Below are 17,059 nucleotides of genomic sequence, written 5' to 3'. Positions count from 1 at the left end.
AGATGTGTATATATGTGTAAGTGTGTATGTATGTATGTATGTGTATATATATATATATATATATATATATATATATATATATACACTTATTTTGTTCTTAAATGAAAAATATTAAAATAATAAAACATGAAAATGTTACGAATGGGCGTGAAATTGCTTAAAGTAGCAACCAGATTTATACAACATATAAATTGAGCAAATATCGCTCCCTATTTCTATGTAATACGTATTTCTACGTATGAATACTTGAAACACAAAAATATTATACACAAAAAATTAATGTAGAAATTAATACATTTGTACTGTCTATGATTCTTTTGCTTGGCGAATCTTACGCTGATACAACAAAAGTATTTTTTTTAACATGGCACATGGCAATCATTAGTAGTTATCATAACGGCTGGACTAGAGTCTTTTAAGCCGAGAAAATCTAAAAATACTTGAGTGTTATTTTGGATTATTTTCTCATACCCTGGCGATTCGACTGTACATTTTGTGGTGAAATTCGTACTTAATATTTGATCAATGTTTGTATTCAACATGTAATTATTTAATTTTATGCGCGTATCATTTGCCTTATTCTTTTCTAAATTTCTTTCAGTTGTTGAACAGTTATTTGATATTATGGAGGTATTGTTATTTTTCTTCAAAGTATCAGCTTTTTCTAAATCAAGTGCATATTGCGCTTGTATCTGGCCCAGCTTGGCTGCTCTAACGAAATAAGTTCGTGCAATATCAATATCAATAGGTAAACCAGCTCTTCCTTGAGCATTGAAAACTCCTACATTATATAACGCATCAGCATGATTATGGGCCGCGGCATCATTGTAATATTTTATAGCCTGAAGGAAAATTATAGTTTTATATATATTTTTTAAAAACATTTTTTTATAGTTTTAAATGTTTTATGTTTCTATGTCATAATAATGAATATTTTTTATCTTTATGTACAAATCAAAAAAATTTTAAATAATTTAAAATTAATTTTTGCAATTCTTTGGAGATGATCTAAATATTATAAACATACCTTCTTTTGATCAGCTAAAGTTCCAATGCCTAATTCATAACATATACCTAAATTAAACATACTTCCGGGGGATGATAGATTAGCGCCCGCGGAAAAATGCATGAAAGCATCTTTGTAGCGTTTTTCCTTCAACGCTTTTATACCGTAATGAAGTTCATATTCTCCTACCACTACATTATGAGTATTTGTAAATTCATCAGCAGCCTCTTTAAGTGCCTAAGGATGTAAAAAAATCTATAGATATGGTATTTTATATGTTTAGCCCTATACAGAATAAGTCAACCATTCTAGAAAGATATTTAAAATAAATATGTACAAATTCTCATTTATTCTACAATACTTTGTACAGTACACTTTGCTAAATACAGAGTTTAATTTAAAAATTCTAAAATACATATTTTATTAAAAGATATTTCTATCAATTTTAAAAGATTGCAATAATAAATTTTATTATATTGAAATATTAAAATTAGAGAAATTTTTCTACGTATACAGAAAATGCCTTCAAATTTATTAGAAAATGTAAAATTAAATAAAGAATTCATACATATATATATTTTGTATATTTATTGTTTAGTATAATTATAAGATGGATGTATATCAATAACATAATAGTGGTAGCTCTAAATATAAAGACATGTATATGTCAATATATACATGTATGTAATTTCTCTTCATGATAAATTTATCCAGGAGCATAAAAGATCGCAAGCTTTTATATTAATTTACTTATATATTTCTAGCACATAATTACAAAGTATAATTTCTGCATAATAACATCCTCACCTCTTCAAGGGTGATAGGACCAAACGGTTTGGCTGCGCTCCATTGTGAATCTGAATCTTGTAGCATAGATTTTTCATTACTATTACCAACACAGTTAGTAACTGGCAGAATATTCTTTATTTCTAAATTCAATATTTGCGTGAGAATAAATGGAACTCCAGAGTAATTATATAATTTGTTTTTTAAAGTTTCCTTATTCTCACGATTGAAGATCCTTTTATGAAGGCAAAGAGTTTGGCACACAATTAGTCCAGCTGCCAGTACGCTAGACTAATAAAATAAATATTACGTTAGCAATAAAGTTTCTTTAATGTTGCTGTAATGCATTACGACAGATAATATTTGTCTTAAAAAAAAACTTATTTACCCAACCAACAGCCTCTGGCCAACTATGCTTGGTATTCCATTCGTGTTTCTTATCATTAGCACCTGCATTTTTAGCAGGTCCACAAAAACTCTTATCACAAGTAATACACATTGGTGGAAGAAATTTTTGTTGGCATGTCAAGCTTGTTTTGACTTCGTTCTTAGCATTATCCTGCGATGATTGGGAATAAACGTTGGTGCGACAGACACGTCGTTCCAACGTTTCTCGGATTCCACGAACTACGACTTTCCACATTTTTTTTCTTCTTCTCCCTTTTATATATTAGAAAAACGGCGAATTCGGTTAGAAAGAAAAATTATTATTACCTGTTATTACTAAATCGAGACGGATCAAACGAGATCCGTAGATCAACGTCTGCACCACAAACTTACACCTACGGTGTGCTAAGAGCGAGTGCGAATCTGCGCAGATTGCGACAAATTTATAGACGAAAACAGGTCGGTATCATTTTGATGTAAAATGGTCCTATTTACGCATTGCTGTGCTGTCTGAATTTAAAAATTCTCTATTCAAGAGCCTATTGGAATATCTTATTTCTATTATATTCCTATGAATGAAAAATAGTAAAATTTTGTATGGTTAAGTTGGTAGTATTTACTGGCTATAATTATGTATGTATATGTAATATGTGAGACGATAGTTCCTAACCTCTATATTAGAAAACCACGCTAGATAGTACATACTTTATATAATTATATACGTGTGAAAGAAAAGCTAATATCTATTTTTTTATAAAAATGGGAAAGAAGACGAAAATTGGAAAGCAAAGAAAAGATAAATATTATCAATTAGCTAAGGAAACAGGTGAGTGCTAATTATTAATATCTTTTTTATATTAATTTATATATTATGCTATAAAAGAGAGAGGTGGAATTAATTAATATTTGCAATAGCTTGACATGCCATAGTATTTGTATTAGACAATTTGTTACTTGTGATTAAAATAATGATAATTAAGATTGAATTTCTTGTTTAGGTTACAGATCACGTGCTGCTTTCAAATTAATTCAATTAAATCGCAAGTTTGAATTTTTACAAAAGTCCAGAGTATGCATCGATTTGTGTGCAGCACCTGGTGGCTGGATGCAGGTTGCCAGGCAAAATATGCCAGTATCGTCTATAGTTATAGGTGTAGATCTGTTTCCAATAAAGCCTATACCAGGATGTATTAGTCTTACAGAAGATATTACAACAGATAAATGTAGAGTAGCTATCTCACGTGAATTGAAAACATGGAAGGCTGATGTTGTTTTAAACGATGGTGCTCCCAATGTTGGAAAAAATTGGCTTCACGATGCATATCAACAAGTTGTGTTAACATTATCAGCTGTTAAGTTAGCTACTCAATTTTTAAGAGCCGGTGGTTGGTTTGTAACAAAAGTATTTCGATCTAAAGATTACCATGCATTGATTTGGGTGTTAAAACAGCTTTTTAAAAAGGTATTAATATTATTTAAGAGGAATTTTCTTTTACTAATAATTGTCTCGTTTAATTTTCATATTTTAATCAACTTTATTATTTAGGTACATGCTACTAAACCTCAAGCTTCACGTAATGAATCTGCAGAAATTTTTGTAGTGTGTCAATATTATATTGCTCCTGATAAATTAGATCCTAAATTCTTTGATGCAAAATATGTATTCTCTGAATTAGAAATAGAATCTACAAACAAATCAAACTTCCTTCAACCAGACAAGCAAAAGAAAAATAAAGCAGAGGGATATCCTACGAATGATTACACATTATATCATAAACTATCTGCAAAAGAATTTATTGCCTGTGAAAATGCAGTAGAGTTTTTGCAGAATGCTTCTGAAATAGTAATAGATGATGAGTTTATCAACAATCATGAAAAAACGACTAAAGAAGTTAGAGAATGTTGCAAAGATATCAAGGTACTTGGTCGGAAAGACTTGAAACTGCTGCTTAATTGGTGGAAATCATTAAAACAGGCACAAGCAGAAACAAAAGAGAAAGAAGATGTGGTAGAAGATGAAACTACAACAGCATCTAAAACAATTAGTCTTGAAGAACAGGAAGATTTAGAAGATGCAGTAATTGAAAAACAAATTGTCGAGCTCAGAGAAGCAGAAGCTAAAGAATTGAAGCGCAAGAAGAAGAAATCTCTCAAAGAGAGAAATAAATTAAATGAACGCCTTAATCTGAAAATGATTCATAAAAATGATGAAGGTCCTAAATTAGAAGGGGACGATATGTTTCAATTAAGCCAGATTCAAACTTATCAGCAATTGCAACAAGTTACAGATCAAACGCCTGATGTTTTAGCAGAGAGTGAGGCAGATTCGGACGAAGAAATCAAACCAACGACGGTTTCTTACAAGAAAGATACAGGTCATTTGGATAGCAAGGGCTTATACTATAAATCAGAAGATAGTGACGAAAATGATACCGATGCTATATCAGATGATGATACAGATAGTGAGAAATCAGGATTAGGTATTATGCTCTTTAAATATTAACATTAATTTTAAATATTCCTTTTCAAGTGATTTTAAAAGATTTGTATATATTCTATTACTTACACATTTTTTATAATTTATAACAAAATTTATTATCCCAAAATAGGCCTGGAGGATTCGGAAGACGAAAGTACAAATAGAGCAAAAGTGCAAAAGAAGAAACAACAATCTAAAGATTCTGACAATTCTAACAATCCTTTGCTAACTGATTTAGATTTTCGAGATAAAAAAACTAAAAAAATTCATAAAGCTGAACTTTGGTTTGAAAAAGATGCATTTAAAAATTTGGAACAAGAAGATGATGCAGATTACGAATTGGATAAAATGATCGAACAATACAAGAGAAAAGGTGGACGTATTCTCGGAGAAGAGAAAAAGACAGAGGAAAAAATTAACAAGGAAAATAACAAGGAAAAAAAACGTAAAGTTAGTGAAAGCGACGATACAAATTCAGATTACGACGTAGAAGAAATGATGGCATCTAAGAAAAAAATAAAGAAGGTTGGCGGAAAAGACGGCTTTGAAGTAGTACCGCAAGAAAAAATAGGTAAGATAAGTAATAGGTAAGCTTGATCGAAAATTTTACCGACCGAGACTACTAATGATTACTGGCAGTTGTTAGTTACGTTAACTTGAACACATTCCTTTATGATTAAACAGATAAAAAATCAAAGAAGAGGAAACTGACCCCCGAAGATTTGGCACTTGGATCTTTGTTGATTCGTAAAAAATCTCGAAGGGATTTGATCGATTCTGCTTGGAATAGATACGCGTTTAACGATGAAAAATTACCGGATTGGTTTATCAAGGATGAGGAAAAACACATGAAGAAAGAAGCACCTGTTCCCAAGGAACTTGTCGAAGAATATCAAAACAAGGTCAAAGACTTGAATGTTAGACCGATTAAGAAAGTAATGGAAGCTAAGGCGAGAAAGAAGAGACGCACAATGCGCAAACTTGAGAAGGCCAAGAAAAAGATGGAAGTGTTGATGGATAATGCGGATGTCAATGACAAGGAAAAGGCCAGACAAATTAAAGCGTAAGTACATTATTTTCTTTTTTAAATGTTTGATTTAACGCACGTTTGATTTTAACGTTATCATTGATTTAATGTAGATTATACAAGAAAGCTAAGAAAGAGCCAAGAAAGGAACTCAAGTATATCGTAGCAAAGAAACATACCGCGCAGAAGCGGGCCGTTCGGCCTCCTGGTGTGAAAGGTCGATATAAAATAGTCGATCCGAGAATGAAGAAGGACTTACGCGCGACTAAAGCTAAAGAAAAAACTAAAGGACGTAAAACGAAAAATCGCGGCGGTAACAGACCGAGGGCAAAGCCTAAAACTATGAAGAGAAAAAGTAAATAATTTCGATCTTTATAGGAAATAATATTTAAAACAGTTTTTTGTTACAAGGATCTTTTACTATGTATTATTTGCATAATTAATTGTGGTATATGTAAATAATATTTCTATTCCTACAAACTCTGAATTTTCTCTGAATTTCTTCCTGTACTAAATAATTAAGCCAATTTCGATTTCTTCGTGACTAATACAGGATATTGCGTAATAAACATTGATGCGGAAGGAATGTGTATAAATTACTAATAGCAACGTATACAGATCGCAAGTCTACACTTAGATATTGTTTACACATAGACGTCCAATCCTATGCATCAGTCTCTAGCGCGGAATATACCCTGTATTAATAAATAGTCGTGAAATACGATCTCTTATTCGCGATTAGTCGAACTTGTCCTTGTTTTATTTCAAGCAATTCTGCTTTGTACATAATGTGAATATACACAGAAATAACCCGAGGCTCTCCTCCATCCATAATAAAACAGACAGAACGAATAGCTACATAGCTTCAAGTGATAAATCGCGTTCGATGTGGAAAATCATTTACATCGCGCGAACAAACGTCATTTACGTCTTTCGTACCGAGGTAGATTACTGTCTCAAATTTTGCCTAATCTCGTGAAAAATTCTACGACCGGTGAATAAATTTTCGCCGCTCATTTGGTTCGAATATGGTGACTCGCGTACCCTATACCCTATACATGTATACGTGTATATGTTCGCTTTAAATCTCCCTTCCTACGTAAACTCCTCCGCGAACTCGTACCGCATATCGGATATCTCGATGTAACTACGTACCGCCTGCGTAGCGTCAGGACACTGCGGTCGATGTCAAGGACAGGGCCGATGGCATCTATAAAGATCGCCTCGCGTCGGCGTCGATGCACCGTCCCTCGCGAAAGTAGCATCGAACCGATTTCCGCGGGCGCCAAGATTCGTCATCGGAAAATATTTGCGTGAAATATAGATTACGCGGCATGCCTCTTTGCCAACTACTAGCTGCACAGTGCTCCATCCGATAAAAATGTCCCGTTACTTATTTCTGACGCGCCAAAAATATTTGAGCGACACGTTCTAATGAATTTAGAACAAATCATTTCGACTATTATATATACATCGGAATCGCTTTCCGCCGGTGTCTTAAATTTACGATCGTGTTTTCGTGGTCTTTCTAACAGTTGGCAGATATCGGTGATGCACTTTGTTACAACTGCGTAGCTGCAGCGGTCGATGTCAAGGCCGATAGATGTAGAGACTGCTTATTGCAACAATCCAAATTGACACGCTATTATTGCGTTATTGAGAAAAGGGATTCGACCTTAAATATATCATTGCAGCAGATATACACGGATATACGAATGGATTTCCTAGATAATAACATAGCGAAAGAGACTGACATTTGACGAACAAGACTCGACATGGGAATAATTAACCGAGCCTGTAACCGTATCATATAAATTAAATTAATGAATTAACAAATTAATAAAATAATAAAATAATAAATTAATAAAATAATAAATTAACAAAATAATAAATTAATAAAATAATAAATTAACAAAATAATAAATTAATAAAATAATAAATTAACAAAATAATAAATTAATAAAATAATAAATTAATAAAATAATAAAATAATAAATTAATAAATAAGTAAATATAGCATAAATCACACGGTCGACTTTAGTTAGTTAAGAAGCTAAAATAAAAATTCCCCGAATGGAATTAATATTTATTTCATGCGGCGCCAAGTATCCTTCAAAGATCGCGATCGTGTCACGATTGATGCTGCTAAATTTCATAAACTTCGCTGAACGGGCGATAATCGGTTTCATTAACAAGTAGATAGCGATTATCAATAATTCAAACTAACACATCTCTCGATGGCTCACATCGTCATAATATCCGACGATGTTTCGTATTTCTCAGAATGCGATATGTGAGAAAAGTAACGTCGGTGTATTTGTGTATCTACACGTGGTAGGCGCTTACGTCAAGGGCGACCTCGACTTTCCACCGTCTCTAATCTGCGCGAGGATCGGTCCGAGACAACTATTTTGTTCGATCATGCGACTTTAATCGGCAAGCTCAGGGCGACTTTGCCGCCCGCTCTATCATACATTCTCGAGATTTTAGACGCCCCGTCTAATTTTAGCCCCTCGTTTACTCGTAACGGATCTGGACAATCTAGATTATCTCGACGAGATTTCGATTCGCAAAAGTCGGCGCGTTTCGTTCGGGATTGCTTCCGCGAATCCAGACTTTAACGACGCAAATGTTGGCGTCAAATTTTCTCCAAACAGAGAATAATTAGCGTCGCGAGAGGATAATGAAATTCTACTCACCACCCGCTGTCTTCTGATCGTCGTATCCGCCTATCCTCTCTCGATACGTCAGAGTCGCTCCTCGTCGCGTCCCTTTGTCGCCTCGTCGATGCCTTCGTCGATGCCTCGTCGATGGCTCCCGTTGCTCCGAACATTCACTCGGGACACTCACATAAACAACACTTATTCACATCAACACTTATTCACTCGCGACAGATATTCGGCGTCGCGTGATGAAGCACTGATTATCGCGATCGCGCGAAAAACGGGTTAATTATCGCGATTCGGCTTCGCTCTAGAAGCCAATGGCCGCCTTGCCTCCCCGACACTTGCTCCTTTCGTTTCGGAAAAGTCAGAATTTCCTTCCGTTCACTCGCGAATATAAATCGAATTAACGGGATGAGACGATCGGGCTGCTTGACACGATACTCCCGATACTCTCGAATGCGTATTAGACGGATAAATCACGACGAGAAGTTGTGAAAAACACGATGTCGCAGGACTCGACACGCCCGATACAACTGCGACATTTCAACTGCGATATCTCAATATCTCAATCGGTTTGAAAATTTTGACACACGGCGACAATTTCGCGCCGAAGCCTGATAGGTCGCAACGATGATCTAGTTTCACGCGATTCATGACGCGAGGGGTACCAACCGCGTATATCGAGAGTTTTTTTTCGTTGCACAATTGCCATTATTTATGTCCACTTTTTCCCATATATAAATCACAATCATAGAAAAGCATACATTGTGATCCATGAAATTTAGATAAAGCGAACAATATTCGTTGGAAAAGAATAAAGATACTCGACAAAATCCGTTATCCCTCTTTTCAATGAACGATGATGCATCGGCTTTTGTTAGTCCTTTGATCCGAATATTCACTCACACGTTTATTGTATATCGAATGTTTATTCAGCAACACATTTTCGCGATAATTGATCGGAAAGATGATTATATGATATATACGATATGATATATAACAATGAATTAATTACCAATGAATTAATTAGTGGAGTCGGTCGACGCATTAATTAATGTATATACAACATACGATAGAAATCAGATATCTGTTTTGTATCAAATTCTGACAACTCTCGAGCAAAAAATTCTCGGGGTACGCGGGGTCACTCGCGATTGGTACCCCTCGCGAGTCGAGTGACGTTGCGATGCTGCGTCCATCTATCAAGAACCGGCACGAAATTCGTCGCGGAAGTGCTATTTCCCGACAAGTTGTATCGTGTTACGTTTAACGAGAGTCGTCGCGTTTCGCGTGATTTATCGCGTCCGATGTGTATCGCGAATGCAATCGAGCGTCGTGCAAAGTGATGGACGTACTAATTATCGTGTCGCGAATTGGAATTCGCATTCGCGAATAAATGAATTGCGCTCGCAATAATAGATCGCGAGGCGAGATAGTGTAAGTGGAGCCGGTGCACAAGTGAAAGTGCGCGAACCGCGGTAATTGCTCCGTTTTTCGTGCGATAAGTTGCATTTTACTCGCGATTTTACGTCCGAGTTGACGAGCAAAGTGTGCGAAATGAATATTCGATAGTAGTGTCGTGTTTGAGGCGAATGTTGGAGCCAAAGGTGGATGCTGGATCCGGGAGAGGAGACCGTGATGTAAGAGGATAAAGATGGCGGTAAAGATGGCGGTGAGCGAATCATTAATTCATTCGATATATTTTATCGTTACACGGAGCCAATTATTTATTTATCGACAATCATTCGTCTATTAATTATACCCGTCATTAATTATGCATCGTCCTTGATGCGCGATCGTGAATTAAGATAATCGGATAAGCCGCGCGTGTTAAAAGACAACGAAAATTCGAGACGAGAGAGCGGCGAGAAAGTTTATCGCGCGGGTGCACTTCATTTCTCGCAAAGTACAACCTACGCGAGTAGGTATATACTCGACGTTCCCTTTTATAGCCTCCAAGTTTTTTTTATAGAAGATAAAAATCCTCGCATGGGGGAGAGAGCGGGAAGGAAGAACGAATATAATCCGTAACGAGAGCGAGAAAAAGAGAAAGAGACAGAAAGATAGAGAGGGGGGGGGGGGAAGAAAGAAGGACGCGGAGAATAAGCGAGAGAATCGACGAGGGTGCGGTAATTGAGGATCGTTAACGCGTCCTCGAGGGAGATCGAGCGAGTGGCTAGATTTCGCTAGGCTCCTTCCTCCCTCCCCGCGGCCGCGGCACCGCAGACCTTCAACCGTCGAGGAGTGGATGGACCTTGTTCGCCACCGGGCCGCGCGGATAAGGTCAAGGTTATCGCTCCCGGCGCGCGCGAGCGCGACCTCCGGATGCATCGAGCGAACTGCGCGCGCATTCGGCGTCTGCGTCGCGACACCGACGCCGGCGCCCCCGCGCCCCCGCGTCGCCGCGAGCCATTGCCAAGGTCCCCGTTGGTCACGGGCAAACGCCGTTATAACGCGGTAGCCCGTCGAGAGCGGCGCGAGCGAGCGAGGCCGGAGTCCCGAGGGGAGGCAGGACGCCCGCTATTAACCCTTCGCATGTGGTAGGACGACTTTTTGTCCGGACGCGAAATACGTCGAGGGCGTGGGCGGGTGGCTGATGGTGGCGGAGGGGAAAACGAATCTTGTAAATGACATCGCATTTACACGGAATAACGTCCGTCAGCATTTTTCGCTCGCGCCACATTCTCACATTTCACTCCCGTGTATCCCCGTGTATTCCACGCTATCGATCTGTTTTCTTTTTATTGCTTGTCAAGAGAGGGAGAGAAAGAGTATACGTATTGCGTTATATCAAATATATATATATATATATATATATATATATATATATATATATGTATATATGTATATATGTATATGTATATACATACACACACACACACACGTATGTCCATGTCTTTGATGCGAGATAGAGAGAAGAGGCGGTGGAAGGTCGGAAGCTGAGGGTGAATTGTTCGAGGGTGAGCAAGTTCAAGGCTGCTCAGTCCGGGGCACGTCCGGGCGTGCCAACGCAAATACGATTTCGCTTCGAGGACACTCGAGTATCGAGACAACAGATTTTTCGGTCTTGAACTAGTGAATTGATTACAGACTATTTTCCTTAAATTGCTATCTCCGAATTGTACGCAACGTAATGAATTTATACATCGTATTTTTGACAAAAACATCATTTTTAATTTAATGAGAAATTCATTCACATTAGATTAATGTTGATTTGATATACTTTGACGGACAATCAAGCTTTGTTCGTCGAGCATTCGTGTCGGACGATGTTACGAATACGATAGAGGTTTCGGCCAATCGACTGAGATAACACTGGATAGTCCACTGGTGACCGTTTGCGTCATTATTCCGTGTAGTCAGTGAATTATTATGTTATAAATGATGTCACGAAAACATTATCTGACGAAACTGAATATTACAAAATATTACCGCATATCGCAATCTATCTGAAATTAAGGTCGATCTTTAAGGAATTAAAGTCAAATCTTTAATCTTTTTAATACTTTCTGAAAAAAAAATATATAAAGATGCAAGATGCTTTTTCTCCATTTTAATTAAAAATCCATTTGATTTTATTTTCTTGGAAAATAATATTTCATGCTATACAATTTTCTCGAACGCTGAACTTCCTCCATTTGATTTTACCTTTATAACGAACGGGAGATCTATTCATTTTATCGTTAAAAGACGCGCCCCTTTAAAAGCGTAATTCCTTACCTCTAATAAGCTCCAGTCCGGATATAGCGCGCCTCTTCTAGGCGTTGACGTTTTTCCTGGAAAATCTATTCGCCCTCTTTTCCTATTTTCCGCGTAGGACGTGCATTCGAGCGCGGTAACCTTGAACTTCATCAGTTCTTTCGCTTCTTCTCTCTCTTTCTCCTTCTCTCTCTCTCTCTCCATCTCGCTGTTTCTCTCTCTCTCTCGCCTGCGCGAGCCACTGACGTCACGGCTATCGACCTATCTCGAGGCTACATCTATACCTATCCCACGTGGGCGCATCACATATATGTCACTCATATTATTGTTGCGATGCAATACACGAAAATGACACATAAAACCGATTTATTCTAATTAGACTTATTGTGTACGCTATTCACAGGGCTTAAATTTAATCGCGCATCTCGCTACAAATATAACTCAAGTATCATCGAAGTATATTTAATGAGGAAAATTGCATAGTACAAACTTGCAAACTTTAACTTTCTATCTACAGACTTGCGAGAAATTCATAGTTAAAATAGACAAGAGTTTCTTACGTAACATATATATTTCTTTTGAAAACATGAAACATCCAAGTTAATTATAAATCAATCTTAAATAGTTTTGCATCTTTTTTTCTTGGTATATCTATACTTGATATCTCAAAAATAAGATACTTTTTTTAATAATCGTATTAATTACGATGAGCGAATGTGGCAATTTACTTGATTAAAGACATCGACATAAATATTCGCTTTTCACGGTTCGCTCGTAAATATCACATTCACTTTAACAGATGTCTCAGCGGGTCGGATAGCATTTATTGACTAACATTCAACTATGACTTTTTTTTGTGCGCCTAGGAAAAAGAACATACTTGAATTTAAAAAAAGATTACTTTCTTTTCGCTCTTTGACATTCTTAGATACGTTACATTAAAACGATGCAATTCAGCAAATCTTGAAAATGGGGCATTTATGATTTTCCAGAAAATAGTGTCTCATAAATTTTTACAGAGTTTTCAAAGTACAAACAAATTATATTGTGATCGTTAGGATTTTTCTAGTTTCAGTCATGCTTTACTTAAGATAAGATAAACGGTGATTGCTCTTGTTACTCAGCAATAATACTAATGTCTTTGAAAAAAATAAATTAATTTATAGTTTGTTCTCTTTCTTTCTATAAATTGATATTATATTTTAAATAATTTTAAATGTATTATTACAGAAAGAGAATCGAGAGTATTTGAAATAGAAAGTATATTTCTCTCTCATAAGAGAAAAAGTGCATGACATTATATTATTTTCGTTCAAGTTGGCGTGCAAACGAAACATTTTCTTAGTGTTACATATCGATCGACGTGATCTTTACAAGATTTGTACGTATTTCGTGATTCTATTTTCTTTCCCTGCGTATGTATTCAAGGTTGATCTCTCATTATGAATCGCAATATTAATAGAGCGATCGTCATCGTCTAAAATCACGCGGCTGAAACACAACGGAAATTCCCACAATTCCGGAAGAATCGGTGACATTCGCGCATTCACATTATACGAAAATTTCTAAGAAGCGTGTAGAAATGCAAGCTGCGCTAAATGCAACGTTGTTGTTTATCAAACAGCCGCATACTTCCCATACCACAGGAACATAATTAAAGCACGCGGCGAGCTTTCAAAGGCACATAACACGTGCCAAAAGAGACGAGAGCAATTTACATGTATAAACCTGTTTACGGAAATGCTTACCTTTCAACTTATTTCATTATACGATTTATCGAGTTAGTTTATGTGGATGATTGCATTATTGGGGGAATTTTCTTGCCTGTGTTAACTTTGTGTAATTCCATTATTTTTTAACGTACACGTATATTAGCAAAGTGATTTGTATGCTTGTGAAATTGTGAGATTACATCTTCCTCTGCAATAATGTTTTAAAGGAATGAATAAATTTACATATGTGTACTTTGCGGCAAAATGATCTATACATGTAAGTCCAAGGCGGAGGCCAAAGTGCACTTATGTCCGCATTTTAATTCTAAAAGCAGAATCAAGGATATCGGGACTTCTATTAAGGAGAGGGTGATTCGAGCACGATACCGCGTTATACCCTTTGCCCGCCAAGAATCTCGCCGCGATTTCTAAAATTATTCATGTATTCTAATTTCACTTATTGCACATATTCTTTAATGTGCGTGTATTTTCCTCGAAGATTGGTTCATTAATACTACAGTTGTAATGTGATCTTTACAATGTTTGAAGGACGGATAATCTCTTTACAATTCTTCAAGGAATTCTTCCATTATTATTGTGGTAAAAGTCAAATATTTTCGCAGATGTTTGCCAAAGTCATAAGAATCCAAGGACGAGGTTTCGAAATAAGCTTTTTAATGTGGCATGTAGTTGCTGAACCTTTAACAATTACACGCTTTAAAGACTTCAGTTCAGTCCAAATATCGTATTGCTTTAAAAATTCAACAGATAAATTTTTAAAATCTTGGAAAGTTTACCCAAGTTAGAAAAGTTGTTTATTCTTTTAATAATCATTAATTATGAACCCAATTAAATTCCGTGCAATATCAAGCAGTATTCAATGGCGTTATCATGTGTCTACATCTCTGTAGGTAGCGTTGGCTTTACACCTGGCATTACACGTGGCGGTGAATTTACGAAACGCAATTTGTCAGGTATTCTCCGCTTGTAAATATCATCTTGCGAGTCGATAAAAAGAGCGATTCTTTTCACTTTCGTTGAGGCGAGCGGGAAATGTGTGTCACCGGGTTAGCAGGCCGTTGGCCGTGTTCCACTTTCTCGTCTCCTTTCGCTCTTCGAGAGAGGGCGATGCCACATACATGTATCCTCAACATGCTATTGTCATCTAAAAAAATTTAAAAGAAAATCATTTCTCTTTGAGGAATCCTCGTCCTATTATTTCATTTTGTAACAAACTCCACGATATGTAAATATTAACCTTTATTTTACACTCTTTTAAATTATTAAGTCTCATTAATTTCATTTTTCCTCTAGATTAAAGATAGACTTAGAAAAGAAACCTAAGATACATCGTTATTTATTATTATTGCAAGTCGGAGAGTTTCGCGTTCCAGTTTCGAGTTGTAAAATGGATGTTTGCCATTTCGAGACGCGGTATATCTCGCGTTCAATCGTGACAACATCAACGAAATAGAATATAGAAAGCGGCTTAGTCTCTACCATTATACCATTTGAGAGAGGGCAATAGTGGTACGGTAAGAGTATTCTCGGGTTCATGACGAGTTCACGAATCATCGCGACTACGAGAGAAATGGTTAGGCTCTTTGTTCCATCGGACGACCCAGAAACCCGATTCTTCCTCCTCTTTCTCTACGAGAACATACGTGCGTCCGAACTCGTTGGCAGCGACCGATATCAGCGGCAGGGAAAGTTAACCGGCCGAAGCGGTGAGGAGAAAGTGAAAGCTACTTCCGGGGATATAGTAAACGCCGCGGCAACAACAGACGTAAAATGATGCGAAGGTGGACTGATATTAACGACTCTTTGATTACAGCGATTACCGATCGTCTACAACTTTCTTTACATTCGACCGAAAAGGAAATGTTAGAAAATACACTTGAATTACGAGATTTTTAACCCCGACCATTATTAAAACCGGGCAATGTTTAAAATACAGCATTTATCGCAATTAATTATTAATTATGTCGTTTTGCATTTAAAATTCATTATTTGCTTATGTTAGTTTAGATTATGTTTTGCTTATAAATGAAAAAACTATCGAAAAGCAAATAAATATTCTTATCTTAAACGTCTCTTTTTTCAAACAATAATTTAAAGAAAAAAATTGATTTTGAAAGATTTTTTTTTATGAAAAACAGAAATAGACATGTTTTAAGAGCCTCTATCAAGAGTCTATGTCGCGTTATTATCACCCACTCGCGATTGTCGATAATTAAGTGTGTGATGCTATTGAGTGACGCTATATCAATAATCATAAATGTATAAACTTGTGAAGAGTGCGTGTAAAGTGGCACGCGAGGGCCGCATTCGAAATGACCTCGTAAAAGCGGAAACATCATAATGCTTTCGTCAACGTATGGATTGCTATACAAAGTCGTCTCCGAGGTCTATCGATTTGGTATCCTCGAGTTTCTTTCGAGTGCCGAGAGTTTTCACAATAATTTTGAAAAATCCGCAAAATATTATTTCTCTTGTTTTATTACTTGGCCTCTTTATCAGACAGCCGATTTAAAAATCAAAAGTACCAAAAATTATAAGAATTTTATTACGAACGATTAGTAACGATACTATAATAAATTCCATGTATAATGCCTATATATTTATTTTCATCGTGGTTTTATAGGCGACTACTGCCACTCCTTTGGAAAGAATTTCTCTCGCGCAAACGAAGATAAAAGCAACGACGTTCACTTTCCCATTTGCCGGAGCGAATTGTGTCGTCGAAAATCGGGTCGACGGCAATATCGCAGAGAAAGTGAGAGTACAATCAAGCGCCACTCGATCGTGATGCAGCTGTTATTTAAATAATTGTACTCGCAGAATCTCTTGATATCTCGACGTGTCCAAGTGAAAGGTGTTAAACGACGAAGCATCGCCAGATCAGAAGCGACAAGCCTTCCGAGATTTTGACATTTAACGCGGAACTCATCTCGCGAGTTTGACAATGTTATTTATCTTGCAATACGTGATGTACGTAACGTACGAGTATATTCTCTGAAGCTTCTCTTTCTTAAATAAATTTATTTAATGGGAAAGAACACCTTGACAAAGTAATCAATTGTACAGAGGAGAGAAATTAAATTTGTATCTTCACAAAAGTCAGCTTGAAACTTATGAGAGTAGTTAGGATTACAATAAATGTGGCCGACTGTACGTGTGGCGAAAGCGACGAATTTCAATAGTGTGTATCGTTCTTGTGGCTTTCCCGCATATACCTTCGACTTTCGATATGCTCGAGCCTTTTTGGTCGCGCGAAGAAAGAGCGCGGAGATATAG

At 36.5% G+C, this 17,059-nt stretch overlaps 3 protein-coding genes across 3 annotated transcripts in view; 1 reads left to right on the top strand and 2 right to left on the bottom strand.

Annotated features, from left to right (window-relative positions):
• Window positions 1-8,905, bottom strand: part of LOC105253478 — an 82,762-nt gene extending 73,857 nt beyond the window's left edge. The window contains exon 1 of the mRNA XM_011261549.2: window positions 8,385-8,905. The gene's annotated coding sequence lies outside the window, so the exon portion shown is untranslated. The remainder of the gene's footprint in view (window positions 1-8,384) is intronic.
• LOC105253490 lies at window positions 97-2,618 on the bottom strand. Its single transcript, XM_011261567.3, has 4 exons — window positions 2,181-2,618; window positions 1,814-2,083; window positions 1,028-1,243; window positions 97-842 (listed from the first exon to the last, which is right to left on the bottom strand). Exons 1-4 carry the CDS (start codon window positions 2,433-2,435, stop codon window positions 360-362), a joined length of 1,224 nt encoding a protein of 407 aa, XP_011259869.1. The 5' UTR covers window positions 2,436-2,618; the 3' UTR covers window positions 97-359.
• Window positions 2,939-6,385, top strand: LOC105253491 (pre-rRNA processing protein FTSJ3). The gene is made up of 6 exons (XM_011261568.3): window positions 2,939-3,005; window positions 3,178-3,641; window positions 3,726-4,659; window positions 4,789-5,229; window positions 5,343-5,721; window positions 5,799-6,385. Exons 1-6 carry the CDS (start codon window positions 2,939-2,941, stop codon window positions 6,046-6,048), a joined length of 2,535 nt encoding a protein of 844 aa, XP_011259870.1. The 3' UTR covers window positions 6,049-6,385.
• Window positions 8,906-17,059: the final 8,154 nt, after the last annotated feature.

This window comes from Camponotus floridanus, unplaced genomic scaffold (genome assembly GCF_003227725.1).
Source record: "Camponotus floridanus strain SB8 unplaced genomic scaffold, Cflo_v7.5 scaffold49, whole genome shotgun sequence".
Lineage (NCBI taxonomy): Eukaryota > Metazoa > Arthropoda > Insecta > Hymenoptera > Formicidae > Camponotus > Camponotus floridanus.
This window is presented reverse-complemented; position numbering and strand designations above follow the sequence as displayed.